This window comes from Notamacropus eugenii, chromosome 5 (genome assembly GCF_028372415.1).
Source record: "Notamacropus eugenii isolate mMacEug1 chromosome 5, mMacEug1.pri_v2, whole genome shotgun sequence".
In the NCBI taxonomy this organism is placed as follows: Eukaryota; Metazoa; Chordata; class Mammalia; order Diprotodontia; family Macropodidae; genus Notamacropus; species Notamacropus eugenii.
This window is the reverse complement of record NC_092876.1, coordinates 442,708,498-442,726,029: the sequence shown is the minus strand read 5'-3', so window position 1 is coordinate 442,726,029 and position 17,532 is coordinate 442,708,498. Positions and strand designations below refer to the sequence as shown.

Below are 17,532 nucleotides of genomic sequence, written 5' to 3'. Positions count from 1 at the left end.
ACTTTAAGTGATCTGTGTTAAGAGAAGCTTTACATCTGTTTATTTTCTTGCTACTAGAGAAAAAAGTTTTTTATCATCCCTCAACTCTGAAATTACCCACTACAAAAATGGAAAGGGAGATTTAAAATAGGTAAATCTTGAAATGCTGTTCACTGACCATTCTACACCATATTTAGTAATTAGCTTTTTGCTGAGGAAAAGAGATCCCAATTAATGCTTAGGGGAAGTCAAGTATTTCTTTTAGAACCTTTAGGTCCTATGTTGCTTAATTATAGGTTTTGTTAAAATTTCATACTATGTATTTCCTTGTCTTAATAATTTGATTTCAAATGACTTTAACATTTTTAAAAGATATTTTAAATAACTTTTTTAAAGAAGCTATTCAATAAAGAGCAAGACTATTTCATAAATAACCAACCCAAGAAAATTCTGGATTCCATTTTTGTAGTGACATCACTTTACTTTTAGGAAATGGTAAAACCAAGAGAGGCGTCTTTACCTGCTTCTTTATTTAACTGACATACCTTTCAAAGGCAGAACAGTTCAAATAAAGGAGAATTTACAGGTGAGATTTACCTTCAAACTCTTCTATTCTTTCATTTTCTATGCTATAGTCACCTCACACTGGTGCAAAAGTCAACAAGTATTTGGCCACTGAAACTCCAAAATGGCATCCATTGCATTGTTCATGCCTCAGTCTTCTAACTCCACTACAACCCTTAACTACCTTCACACAGAAAGAAGGGAGGAGAGGAATAAGAGAGAGGAAAAAGGAAGGGGAAAGGAAAGGGAAGAGAAGGGGAAGAAGGAGAAGAGGGAAAAGGAGAGGGAGGAGGAGGAAGAAGAAGAAAAAAGTTGTTGCTGATGTTATTTTTGTTTAGGGAAGATATGATAAAGGAAGATTTTGTTTGGGCCGACATTGTAGCTCCATTCTCCCAGAAAGATCATCAGAATCTAGACCTGGGAAAAGCTAAACTGCCAGTCATACGTGCTTTGGAACATTGATGTTCACCCTGTCCATTGACAACTCTTGGCCAAGTGGACAAAATACAAGGCCTGGATTCAAGAAGACCTGAGTTGAAATTTTATCTCAAATATTTAGTAGGTCTGTAACCCTGCAATTAATTCTCTTTTACCTACCTCCAAACATGGTTGTAAGGATCAAATGAGACAATATTTGTAAAAATAAAATGAAATAAAATAAAATAAAATAAAATAAAATAAAAGACTTACCACAATTCCTGGGGTAGAGTAGGATCTTATATCAATCTTTATTCTCTTGTCTTATTTGTTCCTCCTCATTTTCTGCTCTGACATCAGAACACTGCACCCTGTCAGTGTTCTCCCATCCTCTCTCAGAGAACTCTAATCACATCACTATCACCTTTGCCTCCCCTCAATGATATATCAACGCACTATTTCTCCTCTAATATATATTTTGACTAATTGCATCCTAACTTCCTTCCTGAGCTACCACACTTCTATGTGTATTTTGTTAGCCATTGGGATAAAGAATCCTTGATATCATGCACTATGTCTTTGGTGCTTGTTCCAGGGAGAGTGGTTCATAATAAATGATTTTCATTCATTCATTCTTTATATAGGGATTGTTATCTGAGTGTGTGCTGAGGAGGGACATATTAGAAATAATGATGATATAAAACAAAAGGTATCAATTTGTAGAGAAATACATATTATTAAAAATATAAACTTGTCCTTGAAGTTCAAAAGATTATGTCCATTATTTCTACCACTGAAATAATAAATATAATGACTCTTTTTAGGGATAGCAGAAAAACTAACATACTACATACATACATACACACACACACAGTATTCTATCTTCTGTTTATGGGTCTTTGCACAAACTCCACCTCTTCGCTACTTTTTAGAGAACACTATTTCCTTACCTTCTTCAGACAGAATCCTTACTTTCATTCACGGAATAATTCAGAAGCTACCTTTGAAAGTAGGTCTCTCCTGATTTTCTATTCTCACTCAACATTGTCTCCCACTTAAAATTGCTTTGTAATTTGTATTTCTTTGAATAAATTTTATATTTTCTTATGAAAGCTCCTGAGAGCAGATTTTGTTTTATTTCTATTTTTATGTTTGGGGGGAGGGGAGGATTTAGTGCTCAGATCCTTCATAATTGTTTGGTAAATGGAACTGAATATCTACATAAATGTCATCACTTCTTGCATACTAATATAAATATGTATATATATGACATTTATATGGTTTTATGTACACATATTCATACAAAAAGTAATGGTTTTTTTGTAGTTAATAACATGTTTGATTCAAATAGATTTTTAATATTATGTTCATCCTACCTCTTGATGAAGTTCTTCCCAACGAGAATTAAATTTCTCAAGTTTCTCGTTGATCAGTTCATCGAGGACTCCACCATCTGTTAGTGTTTGTGCCAGTTCTCGAATCTGATTTCGGTTTTCCTCTGGATGCCGCATTAAGCTTTCAAGTGACTGAAAAAAAAATAAAACGGCTATTTTTTTCTTCTTTTTAAATACACTAAGAGTCATCAAAAATACTAAATATTTTATTCAATACATCATCCAGATCCACATAGTTAAGATATAACCACTTAACTTTTAGGCATTTATGACTTCTCACTTGGATGTATATGGAAGGTCTCCCTGTATAACAAAGTTAAATTAATTTTCCCAATACAAAGATTCAATAATTTAACTCCATTGCTCAAAAATCTTTAGTAATCCACTATTGCTTATTCATACTCATCATCCCGTCAATCAAGACCCTAAACAATGTGACACTAACCTACCTCATAAGGTATATTCCAGAGTTACTCACTCTCATTTATTTTATAAACCAAAAAATTCTATTTGTTGTTTTCAGAATATTTATAATTTCCTTCCCAATCAATGGCTTTGTTCAGATAATTTACTCCTGGCATGATAGCACAACCAGTCACTCACTACTGATATTTCATCAACTTGGCATCTTCTCCATGAAGACTTCCTTGATCCCTCACAGAATTTAATTTCAACCTCTCTTATACACTTATAATTTTGCATTTTTCAGTGCAGTTACCCATATGTATTTTTTATCTCCTATATTATAAGCTCAGAGAGCACAGACTACGTGGAATTTATCTTTGTTTCTCTGTCAGCACTTTGTTCAATATTTTCACTTAGTTTAAATTATTTAAATAGATCTCTGATTTATTGAATTCAATTTCAGGGTCTTTCATCATCCTTGTTGACCTGATTTGGATTTACTCCAGTGAGTTAATTTCTCTTTGTTACTGTGACATTCATGGCATACAGATTTGAATACAGAATTCTAGATATGGCCTAAGAAGTCTAGAGTACAGTAGAACTATTATTTCCTTTAAAATAACTGTATTCTTATTCTAAGTATACATCACAGTTATAAGTCACTCAAAAGTTAAGGGAGCGGTGCATGGTGATTCAAGAAAGCTCCATGTAAGATAGATCCCATCCCCCTCCATGGAGAATCTACTGGAGAATATGGACAGCAGCCACATAAAAGGAGAGGTCATGGATGACTTATCATTTTCCCTGTTGGAGAGAATATTCACACTGATAAGTTCTTCAATCCATTGAAATATAGATGTATAAATTTACATTGACTTTGTATTTTTATACTTCAAGATACCTCTACCTCCACTTGTAAGTGTAAGCCTTTACATTTATTACCATTTTTTCTTGTTCTATTTGACCCCTAGCTCTATTCTGTCAGGGTTATGGTCTAAGTCAGCCACATTTCACAGAGGAGCAAAATGAAGTACAGAGAGGCTAGGTTTCTTTTTCAGTATCACTGGGGTAGTAAATGGTGGAGCTAAAACTAAAACCCAGCTATTCTGAATAAGATAGTTTCATTGCTATGGAGTAAATCATGTGATGTTAACAGATGAGAAAGAGAAAATGTTATTAAAAAACATGCAACTTATTGTGTCTTTGTCTTTGACGTCAAGGAGAGTGGTCTTCAAATAGTGATTTCGTTGATATCTCTAAACTTCTTGAGCACCTCCTACCACTCACGCATCTGCTAGTTTCAGCAGGTTTAGAGAGTTAGTTTCAGGGAGTTGTCTGAGTCACCGACTGCTTACAATATTTTCTCATGGTCACGCGGTCATAATTTCAAAGAGAGGACTTGCAACCAGGTCATCCTAACTCTAAGATCAACTTTCTATCCATAATAACACACTGCCTCTCATGAAGATAAATGGAACGAAAGGTGGTATTTGCAAACCCTCTTCTTTTATTACTTGTATAAAGACCCTAAAATAATACTTGGAAATCTCATGTTCCCTAGTAACATTATTTTTAGAATTTATGTCTAAAGTTCAAGGAAGACTCTGTAATGAAAATATCATTCAAATATCTTTCCTTCCTATGGGTCTAGATTTCAAAAATAAAGTAGAAATTAAATCATATATTGAAATACTGCCAAAAACCAATAAAAGTTTCCTTTAAAATTCAAGTATGCAACTTTCAGTGGGCAAGATTTTATAAGGAAATGTAATGGTGCTCCAATTTGCGGGTAAAGTTTGGAATCAACTTCTGGGGCCAAGGACAAATGTTTAAATGCTGAGAAAAAAGTTCATGACAAGACTAGGACAGTATTAGGAAGAATGGGATAAAACAGTGGTGTCAAACTCAAAGACAAACAGAGAACACTAAATTGCACTTTAAGTATCCTTGTGGGAACATATTGACCCAGAAAACCACCTATTAACATTTTGTATGTTTTATTGTATTTTAAAATTTTTGTTAAATATTCCCAAATTCATTTATATCTAGCGAGAGGCACACGGAGGAGTTTCATGGGTCATGTAGCTGCGTATTTGACACTTCTGCTATAAAGCCCTGAAAAGAGGAGGTAGGGGCAGAGCAAATTGCACATATGTTGTGTATGTGTACAGGTGTATGTGCATGTGTATGAAAATGTATGTATGTATACATATAAGAAGGGGGAGGGAGAGACAGGAGTAGGGAGAGAAAGAGACAGAGAGAAAAATAAAAAGAGGAACAGAGATAGAGAAAGAGAACAAGAGAGAAATAATGAGAGAAGAAAGAAAGAGAGAAGAGTGAGGGAGGAAAGAAAATGAGAGAGAGAGAGAAGGAGGAATGGAGAGAGAGAGGGGGAGAGAGAGAGGGAGAGGGAGGGAGGGAGGGAGGGAGGGAGAGAAAAGAGAATTAAACAGTCCCTGCCTTGAAGGAGATGGAGACTACAAGGTGGGCTATAATAAGCAAAGAGCTTATTATTATATTAAGTAGGAAGTTATGGGACAAAGGAGGAAAACACATAATTTGGAGTTATTTGAGGAGGGAGAAAACACTTCCCAGTTATGTGAATAAGATAAGATTCCACGCATATAAGTCAATCTTGAAGGAGGAAAAAGCATCTGAAAAACACATTTGAGAAGGCAACTTTTTCTAGGCAGGAAGAACAGCTAGCTTTGTGTAAATACACACAAAACAGTGTTTCAGATTTGGAGATCAGTTCATAGTCTGATTTGACTAAAACAAACATTTCATGAAGGTGAACAATGTGAAATAAATTTTCATATAATAACATGAAATAAAGCCAGTTGGTAAAGGGTATACAAGGATTACCATTTTCTTCTACAGAAAATAGAGCAAGACCAAAGAATCAAAGAAGAGATATTGTCAGAATTTTGCCTTAGGGAAATTATTCTGAAAGTTGTGTACAGAATGGATTAGAGGAAGGAGAGATGGGAGGCAAACAGACTATTTTATAGATTATTATAATGATGAACCGGGAGCAATAATGAGATCCTGAACTAGAGTGGTGGTATGAGCCAAGAGAAAAGGAGATAGAGTGATGGTGGCAATAGAAGTGACAAGAATTGGCTAGGGATCTTCTGCTTATTCCTAGCCACACATGCCTACCCTACTGCCTACAAATATGATGACACCTACCCCATCCTAAGAATAATAACAAAAAAAAAAAAACCACAACAACAAAAAACCCTCCTCGTCTGATCCTACCACCCTCTCAAACTATTGTCTATATCTCTCCATGAGAATAAGTCTACACTACCTGTCACCACTTTGTTTCTTCTTGCTTCTAAATGCCTCAGCTATCTGGTTCACATCCTCATCACTCAATTTAAACTGCTGTCTCCAAATTCTACAATGATCTCATGATTTGCCCACTCTGTATAACTGTTCTCTTAGATACTCCGTCTTATTTAGGTTTTTGGGACATTTTCTCCCTTGGTTCTTCTATCTTATTTCCTTCTCAGTCTCCTTCACTGATTCTTCATCTAACTAACAAGCTCTAACTAAGTTTGCCTCCCATGGATCTATCCTGGATCATTTTTTTTTCTTTTTCCTCTATCACATCTTCTCTTGGTGATCTCATTGGCTTTCATGGCTTTAATTATCAATGATCAATTATCAATCTTTGCAAGTGCTACCAATATTTATCAGTTCAGCCCTAGGAGCTGTCCAGTATAGCATCACCACTTGCCTTTTGGACATATCAAAGTGGATGCCCTGAAGATATCTCAAACTCAATATGTACAAAACAGAACTCATCATTCCTCTCAAATGCTCACCTCTACCAAATTTCTTGTCCAATTTCTTCTTGCCTAGGGTAACAGAGCTATTAAGCTCCTGAGGCTGGAGTTGAACTCAGGTCCTCCTGACTTGAGGGCCAACTACTAAACCACCCAACTGCCACATAATCTATCTCCTAACTTTGCACTTTTTTTTTAATGGTTAACATCCATGACTACAATATTCTCTCTCCTCATCTCTTCCTCTTAGTTTTCCTTAGCTCCTTCACAACTCAGCTGAAATTTGATCTTCTGGGGAAGCCCTTTCCTAGTCCTTGAGCTGATAATACCTTCCTACTGAGATTACTTTCCATTTGCACTGTCCATATCTTTTAGGTTAGCCCTCCCTCCCTCAAATCAAAGTCAACAGCAAGTCACGTCATCATTTTGATGTCATGGTCCTCTTTGAGAATGAAGCACAAACACAAAAACAATCTCATATGTAAAGTTATTTATATATTATGTCCCCTAATAGAATGTGAGCTTCTTGAGGGCCAGAAACATGTTTTTACCATTCTTTGTATTGTTTTTTGTAATTAGTAAAGTGCTTGGCATATAGTAAGTGCTTAATAAATGCTTTGATGGTGGTTATAATAAGAGAAAAGGAAGCTGACAAGGTGGGCTAAGAAGGGACAGAAAGGTGATGACTTTAATTTCTGGTGTGTTAAATTTTAGATGCCATGGGTAGTAATGTTTAGTGGGCAATTAGAGAGGAGAAGCAAGTGCTGGATATCTGGATTTGGTAGTAATTTGTGCATAAGTGATATATATATAGGATCTGGCTGGTTGTTCTACTTTAGAATCAAGTTACAGTGTGTCCAACTGCAGCTGATCAATATGAACTTGAAATGTTCTGTCACATGGGATCTCTAGACATGGGATCTACTGTGGACAGGAAAACACAATCTCTTCTTTTCTCTAGTGCAACGAGGTGCTCAAGCATAGATTTCTGTTTAGAAGATCAGCTTTACTCTCATCACATTTAGCAGTAGATGGAAGATACATAGGATAACTTCCTTCCACCTTACATCCTAAGATATCATGCTCAAAGGCAGCTCCTCCCCACCCAAATCAGTGAACACTTATTCAGTGAGTCTGAGAAGTCCCCGAAGAATAGGTAGGGTAATCCTTAAATACCCTTAGGGGAAGTCTCTTCCTATCGTGGTCACTTGCCTGCAAGTTAATCTGTTCCTAAATCTTGATTCCTGAAGCCTATATTATGGGGGCCTTGAGGTCAAAAGAGGTGGAAATAAACATGAACTTGGACAAACTTTGAGAGAAAGTGGAGGTTAGAAAGGCCTGGCATGCTATGGTCCATGGGGTCATAAAATGTTGAACACTGAATAAAAAAACAGAAAAGAACAGAGGGCAGGCTTTGGGTGACAGGAGAATGATAAAGCAGCAGTGAAAGACACCAAGAAGAATGGACAGACAATAGAAATATCAAGAGAGAATCTTGTCATAGACTCCCAGGGAATCTTTGATAATGGAGAAAAGACTATTTAGGCAAATATAGTATTTTAAAGCATCATATCATACAAGAAAGATAAAGACTGAGAAATAGTCATTATTTACAAATGAGTAAGTTGAGATAGACATTTGATATGGACACCAGATGTCCATGGACATGAGATGTCCATTCACTGAGATGGACATTTTTTTTTTGTGGCCTGTGGGCCATCGCATTCTTCTTCAGAGACTTTATCAGCAATGAGACATAGAACTGAGTGAGGCATAGTAAATTCCCTCCCTCCAGTAAACTCCAAATGTGCATGACAATCACCAAAATAATTTTAAAATTTATACTTGCACTCATCCTAGGAAACTTCCTTTTTAATTTTGAGGTTCTATACATTCATCATATCATGTATGATGATGCTGAACTTACATCGAGAGCTTCAGAAATTTCCTCAGCTCCCCCTGGGATGTTTTCGGTTGCTTTAAGTTTGGTTTCTACCTCAGTTAGCCACTTGTTTTCAGTCTCCAAGTATGACATTAACTCACACCAGCATGCCCAGACCTCCTAAAAATAAACAAACAGACACCATTATTTCAATCTAATACACACAAGTGAATAACTCTCAAGAATACATTTTTAAGACTTCCAAAAATATAATATGCATGATTTACTCTAGTCCTAAAATTAACTGTCTGTCTAAATTGTTTTTCAGTCATTTCAGTCATGACCAAGTCTTCATGAACATATTTGGGGTCTTCTTGAAAAAGATACTGGAGTATTTTTGCTTTGCTATTTCCTTCTCTAGTGGATCCATTTTGTCAGACACTAAAAGGGTAAGTGAGCTCTCCAGGGCCTGACAGCTAGGAAGAGTCTGAGGTTGGATCTGAACTCATGTCCTCCTGGCGCCAGACCCAATGCTAGATCTATTGAACCACCAGTTGACTCTAGTGTCTGTCTAAATTCTTCTCTAAATCTTTCATTTATTTGGAGGATAGTGGAAACCAGATTTTCTCTTAAATGACAATATTTCAAAAATATTTCATCCTTGGTCATCCAGCATTCCTATAGTAGTTATATTAAGGCGACCTCTTTAGACTAGTGTTTGGAAAAACATTGGAACTAGATTTAGAAGACCTCGATTAGAATCTACCTCTACTACCAATTATCATATGGACTTTGGCAGAGCCTTTTCCTTTTCTAATTCTCAGTTTATCATCCATATAAAGGGAATGATAATGTTCATCTTATTTAAGATATAATCTCCTAGGGCCAGAGATTCTCTCCTAGGATCAAGCATAGTGTGAATACTCAGTAATTAACAAGTAACAATTTTTACTTTTACATAGGATAATGTTTTGATTTCTTTTAAAATTGGAAGTGACTTATTTGATAAAAACAAACAAACAAAACAACCTTGCTGTGTAACACAAACACCCAATTTCCACCTCTCATTTCCATATCTTTGTAGAGGTTATTTGCCATGTCTAGAATACATTCCCTCATTATGTCTACCTCTTAGAATTTCTAAAAAAATCTTTCCTTAAAGCTTGGTTCCTATATCAATATTTTCCTCTAATGTCAATATTTTACTGTTCTCCACTCTTTTCCAGTTGTTAATATCTTTCCCTGTAAAATGAAACAAAATAAACACAAAAAACTTACCTTTTAAAATATATATTTTTTAATTTAATATAATGTAAACTTCTTGAAAATAGGGACTACTAAATGTTTGTAGCACCAGCATCTAGCACAATATCTAGGTGCTTAATACATGCTTTTTACTTGTTTTCATTTTACCCTCAGTTCATACTTCAGTACTCCAAGATTTGGTGATTTTGTGTTTAATCCCTCCATCAATGCAGATCAACATTTCTACTTATAGTGCTTATGAGTCATGGATGAAAAACATTATCTTATGTTAAATCTAGTAATCAATCTCTTTTTAAACTAAATTAAGCTGGGAATCAGATAATAGACATATGGTTTATTATCAAGTTTATACTCAGAGCCTGTCTAACATGGCGCTAACTTCATGAAATTATACTCTGTTTGCTAAGCTGTTAAGTACTTCCAGGTCACTATGAAACACTCAAGTAGAAAGACTGTAAAGATTAGCCTTATCCTATTCATAATTAAAGCATCTAAGTGAGGAAGATAAATCAGAAAAACTACAGATATTCATTAAATATCATTTTTTATCTTGATTTTTTAAAACAAGTGACTTGACTTGTTTTTAAAAAATCAAGAGACTTGACCATGGTCTTTTACTCTCCCTTCAACCCTGCCCCACTTACAAAACTCAGGGATTCCTAATGAAGGACAGAAGAGAAGTCCTCCTCTACCTTGGCAGCATGTTATTATTTCCACATGCCAGTTAGGCATGGCACTCAGTTAGTTGAGCTTAAACTTGGGTCTCTGCTTCTGCTTTGTGTGTCTTTGTCTGATCACAGGTGACTAGGCAGCAGTTCTAAGACAGACATTTGCAGCTTTGGAAGCCACCTTGGAATTGGAGAATTCCAGAGATACTGGATCTTAAATGAGTGGGAGAGGTATCCCCTAACGTGACTGCTTGCCACTTGATTTTGATGATTCTGGAAGAGAGAGTGGGGCTGATGATTTTGCCTACCTCCGCCTCACTTAAATCCAATTGATCTTCAAGTCAAACCATCACCCCATCAAGTCATTGGTCCTCTTTGAGAATGAAGGACTACAAATAAATCTACTGCAGAGGTTTTATATCAGAGACAATGATAACTGAGGGGAAAAAGAGCTCTAGGTGCTAGCGTGGCTTGCAAAAGACATCAACCTAGTGAGAGTGGTTTGGGTATGACATAGACAAGGACTCAGATTTAGAGGTCTAATGTATATTATTTTTTTTTCTGTTCAGAAGTAAAGAGTATCCTTTGACAAATATGTTTTGGACATATAAGTCTGGCCCATGGGTTGCTTCCTTTTTTGTTTCCTAATGCAGACACTGGTTTACCACATAATTAATCACTCATTCAGAGAGGCATTTGTCACCAAACAAAACAACTAAAAGAGGCAGGATAAATTGACAAAATATTCTCATTTAAAAATTATTCCAACTCAGATTTTCTACTTTTCATTTGCTATATTGAATAGTTCTAATTTAATTTTTCACAGAAAAGACCCAGTGGATAAAAAATATCTATTGCCAAGATTATGACATGCATATAGATGGAATAGGTTTTCCACATAAATGGAAAACTTATAGAGTAGACCCAGTAAGTTTGTATCTCAGCAAACAGTATAGATGGATGGCAAGTTAGGCTCAGAGCTAAACAGGGGGAAAGTGAGCCTGACTGTCTTTAGAAAATTAGCAAATTTCATTAATGACCCTAATCTTCCCTTGGGGGTAGGTGAGAGACCTTTTAATTTTAATACCAACATCCTACTAGTATTTTATAGAAGTGAGATAAGAAAACAATCTCCAAAATCTCCAACTATCTCCAAAGAACTCTTCAAGAATTTCATATAGAGGACAATGGAAAGGGGCATGGTGGATATGAGCCAGGAGCAACATGTAATCAGTGAGGAACTTTAAAAAAAGGTATAAAAGATGTCATTAAAGAAATATGTAGCAGGAAGAGAAAAAAAGGCTGGCTAGATAGATGGGGCACATCATAAGGGTGCTTCACTGGTATATTCACAAAGTCAGGTTAAAGAACACTTTCAGCAAATTGAATGGACCCCCACCCTATTGCCCTCACTTTGGGCAGAGGATATAGACAAAGCTTGCATAGTAGGGACAGGTTTAGATGAGTGCCGATATCCATCAGGAGACAGAACTTCCAAATGGATGTTGTCATGGCTTCATTTGAGTATGAACCCAATTTAGAACTATAATCATAAAGATCACTGGACCAAGGCATGAATTTATTTTTCAGTGTTTGACTACTTGACACCCTATACTTTCTGAGAATACAAGGATTTACACAACAGATAAGTGTCTTGTGCTTTTCTCATAATATAATCTCCAACTTGTATATCATGGTCATTTTTATTCATGACACCATTAAGGTGTAAATGGACTTGACCATGCCAACCATGTATTCAAATATATATATATATATATATATATATATATATATATATATATATATATATACATATATATATATATATATATATATATATATATATATATATATATATATATATATATATAGTTCAAGATATAGAAGGGCACATTATGAGATGACAATATATTTACAGGAAGATGGCAGAAACAATTCTCTCTTTACAGAAACCATCAAGAATGAAAAAATCATATAATGCAAAGCATTAGTTTTTGTTTTTTAAATTAAAATGGGTTACATTTTAGAAAACTTTCATCTGTGTGAGGACATTTATGATTTTCTTTGATGGATAGAGTTAAGAATGCAGATAAGTATTTGTCCAGTCAAAGCAAATCAAAAACTGGATTTTTTTGTAACTTCAACAGATACAATTATTAATATAAACAAAAGCTGCTGACCTCCAAAGTCTTGCATTTTCCATTAAGTCTACTGCAGAGCCGTTGGTAGTTGGTAATTAGGGTGTCAAGTTCCTTTTTTAAGGCATCATGTGCGACAGGTGGAGCACGTGCTATGAAATTATTCATAGAGTCTGTAAGAAGTTTAACTTTGACTTCTTTCTGAAGGGCTTCCTCTTTGGCACTCTGAAACATAAAGGAAGTCACTTTAACAGTGGCGTGATTTTACTTCTAAAGGGTTTGTGCAAAAAAAAAAAAATTGTTATTTTTCCAAACCTTACAACATCCTTATTAGGTAGCTATGTTGTTCAGTGTTTTTCAGTCATATCCAACTTTTTGCAACCCCATTTAGGTTTTCTTGGCAAAGACACTGGAGTGGTTTACCATTTCCTTCTCCAGTTCATTTTACAGATGAGGAAACTGAAACAAACAGTTTAAGTGACTTGCCCAGGGACACACTGCTAGTAAGTATCTGAGGCCAGATTTAAACACAGGAAGATGAGTATTTCTGACAACAGCCCCAACACTGTATGCACTGTACCCCCTAGGTGTCCAGGAGATAGATATGGTTGGCTATAACTAGCAATCACAAGAATAATACCACCAAAATATATAAAATGTAAGGGTGACTATAAGACTCCATTTAAGAGAAAAAATTTTTATGAAATTTTATTTTTATATAAATTTTAATTTATATGTGACTGACATTGAATTTTAAAAAATCTCTGTTGTAGAAGTATAATCTTTTATGAATTACAGGTTTTGTTGATTTCTGTTGCACATATGAGTATATATGTATATATACATACATGTATAAATTTTAAAATTTAAAGCATAAATAAAAAGATGGTCATTATGTTTAATTTCTGGATTACCAAGAGAAGATAAAATCATCTCCTAATAGCAACTTTCAAGGGAAGGGGATTTCTATAGAAAGTTAAGCATTGAAATATAGAGAACTGTGGAGAGATCTAGGTATTAAGCAACAATCTTTAAACTGGAAATATTTACGTCACCTTTCCCATTAAATTAACAACCACAAAATAGGTTCAGGGAATGACATCAGGCAAAAGAAGTAAGTCTTTCAAAAAAAATTCTTTATAACTTTTTGCATTTGTGTTTTCACCTTCAGTTCCTCGACTGCTTTTTGGAGCTCATCTGGTGTTTTGTACTCAAAATCCCTCTCCAAGTATTCTTCTTCTGCTTGTGTTATCCATTCATGCATCTCAGACAGGTCTTTTCGAAGGCTTACAGTTTTATCCAAACCACCTTTCAGGGCTTCCTTTTTAGCACGAGCCTAAAAAACAAAAAAGTGTTAAAACCAATCTGGTATGGCTACATTAATGTTAAAGGGTGTCGAAATAATGGAAAGAACAGACTATAAAAGTGAATCATGAAATAGGTGCTATAAAAGAAACAAGGAAATTAGCTAATGGATATTAGCTATCATCTTTTTGTTGGTGTACATTAATTTGTTCACAGTAGACATTGCTTAAAAACCTATTCAATTCATACCATGCTTAACGTGCAAACAAATGAGATAGGCTATCGATGTGTTTATAATCTAAAGGGAGATAAGGGAATCCGCGCTCACGCGCACACACACACACACAAACTGAACACAAGTACACACACACACAAACTGAAAAAAAAGAGAAATGAGTGCTAAAGAGAGGTCTAGGCAGCATGTATGAGAAGATTAGGGAGGAGAATTTCTCTTTATGGTACAGGAAGATCTGGGAAGGATGTATGACGCAAGGAACAACTGAATTGGGACTAAAAAAAGGAAGTATTTCAAAAGAAGGAAATGGTAACGAGGAAGGGACAATCTATAGCAGGCACCAGGCAGGACATTAGCAAAAGAAGAGACAAAAGAGGCAAGCTGAGAACAGGGAACTGAGAGAAGTCTAGTCTGACTAAAACATATGGTAGGTGAAAGGGCATGACACACGGAAACTAATACTTAAGCCAGACTGCGATGGGCCTTGAACACCAAGATTGGGGTTTTCTATTTTGTTCTTTAGGCAATGAGGAGTCACTAAAGGTTATTATTGTATTTTATTTGCCTGCTTGTTTTTAATAAAGGAGTGACATGCCTTAGATATGATACAGTTGAAACGATGCCTTAGAGAGATCACTTAGTTGGCAGTGTCAAGTAAGAGAAAGAAAGCAGACAGCATAACTAGGCAGTAGTATCTTACAATAGTTCATATGAGAAGAGATGAGGGTCTGAATAAATGCAGTTGCTTTGGGAACTGAGAAGAAGATACAGATTAGGAGTAGTTTGAGAAGCAGGAGAACCCAGAAAATGTTATGTCCCTAAAGCCAAGGAATGAGTGAGAAATAGGAAGGGGTGGTCAACAGTTTCTAATACTGCAGAGATGTCAGCATGGTGCAATGGCAATCAGAATAGGATCTTTGGATGTTTTTGTTTTAGTATAATAAGTGCCTCTGATTGAGTCTTGCCTTTATCAGTCAAGGCTTTACATAGTTTTTTCAAGTAGAAAAGGGTATGTATTTGTACTGTTAATTATTCTAATGTGATTAAAGATCTTTCCCACCCATTGATGCGCCTGCCCATTGTGAGAAGCTTGATTGGGGGTGGCAGGTTGTTTTATAGGAGGGTCCCAAATACTTTTTGACCTGGGTCAAAGAGTTGTGATGCCCTCTGGCTCTAAAAAAGGTATAAATACTCTGAGTTGAGGTTTTTCTTTGGGGCTTAGTTTTTCCAAGAAGGTTTGAGTGTCAGATGAGGACTTTGGGAAGCTACCAAGGAGCCCCCGGCTTTGAGAATCCTTTCCTCTCTGGCATGATCAGACAGCTCTACCTGTCTGTTGAATTATGGTCAAGCAGAGGAAGCCATATCTGTTGATTACTTTGGGGTTTACTGACTGGAAATATTTGTTTGGTCAGATGAAGACTCTGAGGGAAACTGCTAAAGGAGGTCCCCCCCACCCCCAACTTTGAAAACGTTCCCTCTCTGGTAATTATAGTCAGACAGTTTAAACTGTCTGCTGGATTCAGGGAGTGGAAGCCCTGCCTGTTGATCTTTGATTTCTCTGTATTTTCTTTGAATTTCAGGGTGCTTGTCTGAACTAGGTGAATGGTATATGTGCTTGGTTAAAGGAATGATGCATGTACTTGAAGTGATTAGCAACCCCTTGAAAGCTGTTTTCCTTTTATGAAAGCAGATCTAACCACCTGTTATAGCAAGCTCCCCTGTATATGTTGGGGTGTTGACTGATACACATGGTAAGGATTGAAAAAAAGGCTCTTTGATTTAAGGGCAAGAAGTCACTGGACACCTTTAAGAAAATAGTTTCAGTAGAGTGTTAAGGTAGAAGCAAAATTGATACAGGTTAAAGATGTGGGATTGGGGAAGAAGGTGGCACACTTTCAAGGGGCTGCTCCAAAGCTTATTTTATTTCAGAAAGGGTGAGGGGCAGGATTCCAAGGAGGAAAAACATGAGGACAAAGCTGGGGAAGGGATACTATGCATTGGGTTATGTCTTCATGTTCAGGATTCTGCTTCTCTAATCCAAGAATCTCTTCATTCTCTTGATGTTTTACCCTGCTAGGATTATCCAAGTTTCCTGAAGACCAGAAAGGAGTGGGGAAGAGAGTGAACAGACATAGGTATTTCAGAAGCTGTCCTTCATGGATAGCCAGCCCTTGTGTTTGAAGTAACATCAATATATGTATTGAGGTGTCCAAGGATAAAGGCAATGATACATATAGAGAGGAAAACTGAGCCAAGCATTGAGCTATTTAAGAAAGTATTACAAGGAAGTGAGATTGTTGGGCAAAAGAGATTGGGAGATTGATAGGGCAAAGGAGCTTTTGGCTAGGGAACCTGTAATCTGGAATCACAGATGGTAGAAACTTTTATCACTGGGGGAAAGTGTATTCTGCCCCTTTTCTCATATCCATTTCCTTGAATTAGCATTTGGAGCCAGAATTCCCAGACAGGCTCTGCTAGGTCTTCTGCTATAAGGCTGTTATAAAGCAGGGAGAATGAAAAAGAGAGTTGATACGGGTAGATTAAATAAGTCTTCTTGAGCAGTAAAGTTCCTTTCCAACTCGAAAATTCTGATTCTATCAGTATGATTGATTGGAGAGTTAAATAGGGTTTCTTTGGCTCCCAGAACAAGGTAAGTAATCCAAAAGCCAAGATTTTAGTTTCTAACTAGAAAGAGAGAGCAGTGATACAGCTCATTGTCAGATCAGGCTCCACTAGCTTGTGTGTGGGTAGGGGGAAGGTACTGGGAGAAAGAATTCATTGGCAAATCAAACCTATGGCACAAAAACTACCATACAGACAAAATTTATCTCTTAGCAAAAATTATTGAATAGTGAGCAAAAAATGACCTCATTTTATGTGTACATATATTAATAAATGTGGATTAAAAAATCACATCTTGATAATGGAAAGTGTATGCTGTTGATTATTTTAAATCAGTGCCAACATCAGACTGTAGATACTTGTTTCATAGATAAGTGTTTCTTTATAACACATTTAAGCTAGCCCAAGATTTCACTATAGTAATATAACTTTTTATTTTGTTTTTTTTTCTGCTCTGATTAATTAATTATTGTATCAACCAAGGTCTTTAGCTACTAAGTTACCATTTCAAATTTTGCTTTCAGGAAGACAGTATTTTTAATCTATTGCTTCTATATAATAAATTCTTCAGAATATTTCTTTCAGAAATGAATTATTTCAAGAAAAAAAGCCTACTAGCCTAGGGCTATTCCTTCTGTGAGCTAATACAATTATGGCATCTTTGTAAGCAATAACTTTTTCCATATGGCTCAACCTCCAGAAAAAATATTTTGCTTTTTCAACTCCTTTTTTTAAAACCTCCCTTACCTTTTTGCCTACATGACATATAGGCATGGCATAGTGCTAAATGCAGGAGGGAAAAGGCTACTGGCCAGAAGTCGAAGGACTGGAATTAAAGAAGAACTTATGGTTAGTTGGTGAAT

General features: G+C 35.9%; 1 protein-coding gene across 9 annotated transcripts in view; it reads right to left on the bottom strand.

Annotated features, from left to right (window-relative positions):
• Positions 1-17,532, bottom strand: part of DMD (dystrophin) — a 2,329,373-nt gene that overhangs the window by 1,403,379 nt on the left and 908,462 nt on the right. For all 9 annotated transcript variants that reach the window (XR_011968542.1, XM_072616876.1, XM_072616880.1 and 6 more), the window contains 4 exons: positions 13,673-13,843; positions 12,550-12,732; positions 8,481-8,615; positions 2,337-2,486 (listed from right to left, as the gene is read on the bottom strand). Coding sequence is in view for 8 of the 9 variants with exons in the window: in XM_072616876.1 (XP_072472977.1) it covers positions 2,337-2,486; positions 8,481-8,615; positions 12,550-12,732; positions 13,673-13,843 (639 nt within the window). In the remaining variant the exon portion in view is untranslated. The remainder of the gene's footprint in view (positions 1-2,336; positions 2,487-8,480; positions 8,616-12,549; positions 12,733-13,672; positions 13,844-17,532) is intronic.